At 35.6% G+C, this 4240-nt stretch overlaps 1 protein-coding gene across 1 annotated transcript; it reads right to left on the reverse strand.

Moving 5' to 3' along the window:
- Positions 1 to 2021: 2021 nt before the first annotated feature.
- On the reverse strand, positions 2022 to 3056 carry LOC137620834 (uncharacterized). Its single transcript, XM_068351282.1, has one exon. It carries the CDS (start codon positions 3054 to 3056, stop codon positions 2022 to 2024), a length of 1035 nt encoding a protein of 344 aa, XP_068207383.1.
- Positions 3057 to 4240: the final 1184 nt, after the last annotated feature.

Genomic DNA, 4240 nt, shown 5'->3' on the forward strand with positions numbered 1-4240 from the left:
CATTAATTCTCTTTGCAAGAATACTCAAAGGTGATTTTTGCATCAATTATCAAATGGCCCTTATTGACTTTTGCCCTGACTTCAAAATCACACTGTTATTTATGCAATGACTAAAATAGTATTTATTGACTAGCATGTTACTGAAACGTTCTAGGGAACTCAGGAGTAACTCTCGCCAGGTAATGAATGCGATGAATCATGCCTATTAGGTTGCATCGTGTTCTGAAAGGGCCTCGATGACACCAATTACAATGATATATCGGCTGGTCGATTGAGTGGTAATTGCAGCCCAATTTGCTTGTCAGCTGATACAGTCGGGCTGTTAGCTACCTATTTGCGATTATAATTGGCGCGGTGATGCTCTCTCTCTCTCTCTCTCTCTCTCTCTCTCTCTCTCTCTCTCTCTCTCTCTCTCTCTCTCTCTCTCTCTCTCTCCTTCCTAGATGGAAAGCCACAAGAAGAGGGAATGAATGAAGTCGTTGGAAGGTTATTATGTAATGAAAATATAGAAAATGTTCAATATCTTTATTAATTGAAAAACCTTCCAACGACTTCATTCATTCCCTCTTATTGTGGCTTTCCCTCTATTCAAAAGACTATCTATATGCTTTGAATAACACCAGTCGATGAATGAAAGAATGAATCTTCAATGTTTAAGAAAATTGAATGCTCTCTAGATTTCTAAATACTTTAGATAAATGTTCGGGCTATTCTATTTTCTATCAATCATATCGCAGAGTAACTTTAGCTCTGTTGAAATTAAATGTTTTTTGTTCTTTTAAATGAGTTAGACTTTATATAAAATTATCTGGAATTTCTTCCGGTAATATCTACTTGATTTGATTGGGTAAAATTATTTTATTTTGTTCGCTGAGGGCTAGACTTTATTTGGAAATATTCAAACAACATTATTATAACTTACGTCATTAAAATTATCAGGAGTCTTCTGTGGCATGCTAAATTACTTTATTGCTTTGAATAACACAAGTGAATGAATGAAAGAAAGGATTTCCAATTTTTAAAGGAATCTCTAATCCACTGTATATTTCTTAATACCTTAGACAAATATTCGGGCTCCTTTTATTTTTTATCAATCGTAACGCAGAGTAACTTTAAACTCTTATTTTCTTATTTGGTAGCTAATTACAATACCATTATTATTATTGTATTATTATTATTATTATTATTATTATTATTATTATTATTATTATTATTATTATTAAAATAATAATACCAATAATGATTGATAACGAAATGTTAACCAAAAGTATGAAGAAAGTACTGGACAGTCAACTTAGACCGTTTCAAAGCAAAACCTTCAAATATAGAAAAAAAGAAAAAGAAAAAAAAAGAATGATAAAACCTAAGGATGATCTCGAAGGAATACGCAAGTAAAACAAAGTGCTAAAACCAGGATGCTATAAGCCTAAGGGTCCCAACAGGGAAATTAGCTCAGTGGGGAAATGAAATAATTAAATATACAAAAAGAGAAGTTTAATAATGATAACAATAAAATAGATGAAATTGATTAGTAGTGATAAAGAAAAAAAAAGATGAATTGAAATTAAACCGAAAATCCAAGATGGAGGATGGACATTGATCAATAATAAGATGAAAACCGAAGAGTTCTTGCATGATTAATATTTCCACGGAAGAAAGGCAGCGAAAGCAATGTGTACTAACCACACAAATAGAATGTAAGAGAAAATCTTTGCGCCAGACAGGCCAAGTCCTAAAAAAGCTTATGATATAAGCAATTAGAAAAGAATACCCTTCATAAAAAAAAGAAAGAAAAAAGTACTGGCATTTGGTTGAGCCAATGGTTGTTGACTCGTAAGCCCTCCCCCCACGACAAGGGAGCCAGTATTGGGAGGGAAAAAACCCCCGGAGAAGTCAAGCTTCTCCCCTTTCAAAAGGTGTTATTCCTAGATTATTAATTTCACAGGAAATTAATAAGCTAAGAAAGAATTCCTCACAAATAAAATTGCTACTAGAAATAAAGCCCAAACTAAATATTCCCCCTACAGACCGTAGTAACAGTCCACTACCTTATTCCAAAGATTACAAATAAACTGAACAAACCTGTTACTGGTCCTCCCCAACTCCTGCAACATCCTCAAGGTCCTGCTCAACTCCTCCAGAGATGGCCGCCGCTCAGCGTTTCTTGACAAGCTCCTGCTGATAAGATTCTTCAGAACCTCACTCTGTCCACATCTTGGAATTTTCTGCAGCAGCTTCCCAAAGGAGAAGATATCAGTCTCTGGGCTTGTTGGTCCGCAATCCCTGCTGAGCACTGGGTCATAATGATAGCGCTGGAAGTTCTTAATTGGCCTTGGAAACAGCGTGCTTCCGAAAGGCAAGCAAAAGCCAAAATCGATGATAGTGGCCACTGGGTCTTGCGGGCACACAGTCTCATCGATCATTACATTGCCAGCATGCAAATCATTATGACCAACACCTGTCCTGTGGATGTCTTCAAGAATCTGCGCCACCTTAGCCAGCACACCATAAATCCTGTGCACATCATATGCGTATTTACGCATAAACTGAGCCAAAGTGCAGCCGCCATTGTAAGACATGGCAATGGCCACCTCTCTCTTCGTGTCCCAGCTTCCATAAAGAACAGGAACACCTTCCATTCCAGCCAGCTCCTCCAGACTTTCTGCTTCTCTGATGAAAGCTTCTCTGTGCACAAGTCCATCAGCCTTCATCACCTTCAGCACACCATCCTTCCAATCACGTTTACATCTGATCCTGCACCTGAACACCTTCCCGTAGGAGCCTTCTCCAAGGAGTCTTTCTATCCTGATATCCCTCCTCTTCAGCAATCTATGTGGCTCAATTTCTGGTTCCAGCTTCAACTTCTTCGGGGACATCCAGGACTCTTCTTCCATACAGGACTCTTCATCCATCCAGGACTCTTCATCCAACCGTTTCCTCTTCGTAGCAGCTTTAGACATTCCTGGTTTCTTCTCGGAGACAAGTCTTCTTTTCTTCGGGGAATTCCCTCCCCGCTCATCTTCACTCACAGCTTTCCTCTTGAGAGTCTTCGGCATCGTTGCTTCTAATTGAGAACTAGGTCCGCTAAACTTACCTTATACACAAAGGACCTTCCTAGACTTACCTGCAGTTCTCAATGAACGTGGCAACCGAATCCCTTTCTTATATACCCTAGGTTGGAGGATTTTTCGAAATTTCTCATTTTTTGAAATTCGAAATTTCATTTTTCTTAAATTCCCACGCTTCTGAAGACAGTAAAAGACAATCGGAGCGCAAAGTCTTCAACGACAATCTTCCGAAAAAGTCTTCAAGACAATCTTCTGAAAAAGTCTTCCTGGAAGCGAGAGAGAGAGAGAGAGAGAGAGAGAGAGAGAGAGAGAGAGAGAGAGAGAGAGAGAGAGAGAGACGTATTGATTTAAGCATTCAACGTTCTTACGATTTATCGCTTGTCGCTTTCTTCATTATTTGTGGTTTACATTAATAGTCTTTTATGTCTTGTTGATTTGATTTACGGAACTTGTTGGCGACTATGAATTATTAGACAACTATTCGTCTATGTCTATGTAATTTGTAAGAAAGACATTTTCTTTTTATTACTTTTGTAAACAAGTCTTGTTTGCAATGTCGTTGTGATTACTATTTTAAAAACATTTCTTCATATATCTATTTAGGTGTTATTCGATTTTATATAAGATTGCACTCCACTAATTTGGTCGTTTGGATTTTTGTATATTCAATTGAAACGACTTTGTTTTTATGACTTTTAATTATTTTTTATAATTTAGAAGTAATAATAGTAATAAAGATATTTTGCAAATTGGCTCAGATTCTCTCATTTTGGGTTTTGTTGATTTAAATATTTTATATATATATATATATATATATATATATATATATATATATATATATATATATATATATATATATATATATATATATATATATATATTTGCAATTAAAAATAATTGCGAAAACTAAAATTTACAGCGTATGTTTAAATCGAAAATAACCCAATGGAAGAATCTAAGTCAGTTGGCAAGATACTTTTAATTCCATATCATTATCATTATTATGTTATACATATTGATAGCAAAGAACTTGCTGAAATATTTATATTTTTCATAAAGTGGTCCTATGAAAATAATTATGAAGATGATTTGTAGATTCCTACATACGGTGGAATTATAATTTGAGGATCAATTCTTGCCTTCAACATGCTCTTGGTAGATCCTACGTAGAT

Source organism: Palaemon carinicauda, chromosome 27, assembly GCF_036898095.1.
Source record: "Palaemon carinicauda isolate YSFRI2023 chromosome 27, ASM3689809v2, whole genome shotgun sequence".
Lineage (NCBI taxonomy): Eukaryota > Metazoa > Arthropoda > Malacostraca > Decapoda > Palaemonidae > Palaemon > Palaemon carinicauda.

Bases quoted from the DNA above. Each gene is read 5' to 3' on its own strand.
- LOC137620834 (XM_068351282.1), bottom strand. From the start codon at position 3,056: ATGCCGAAGACTCTCAAGAGGAAAGCTGTGAGTGAAGATGAGCGGGGA.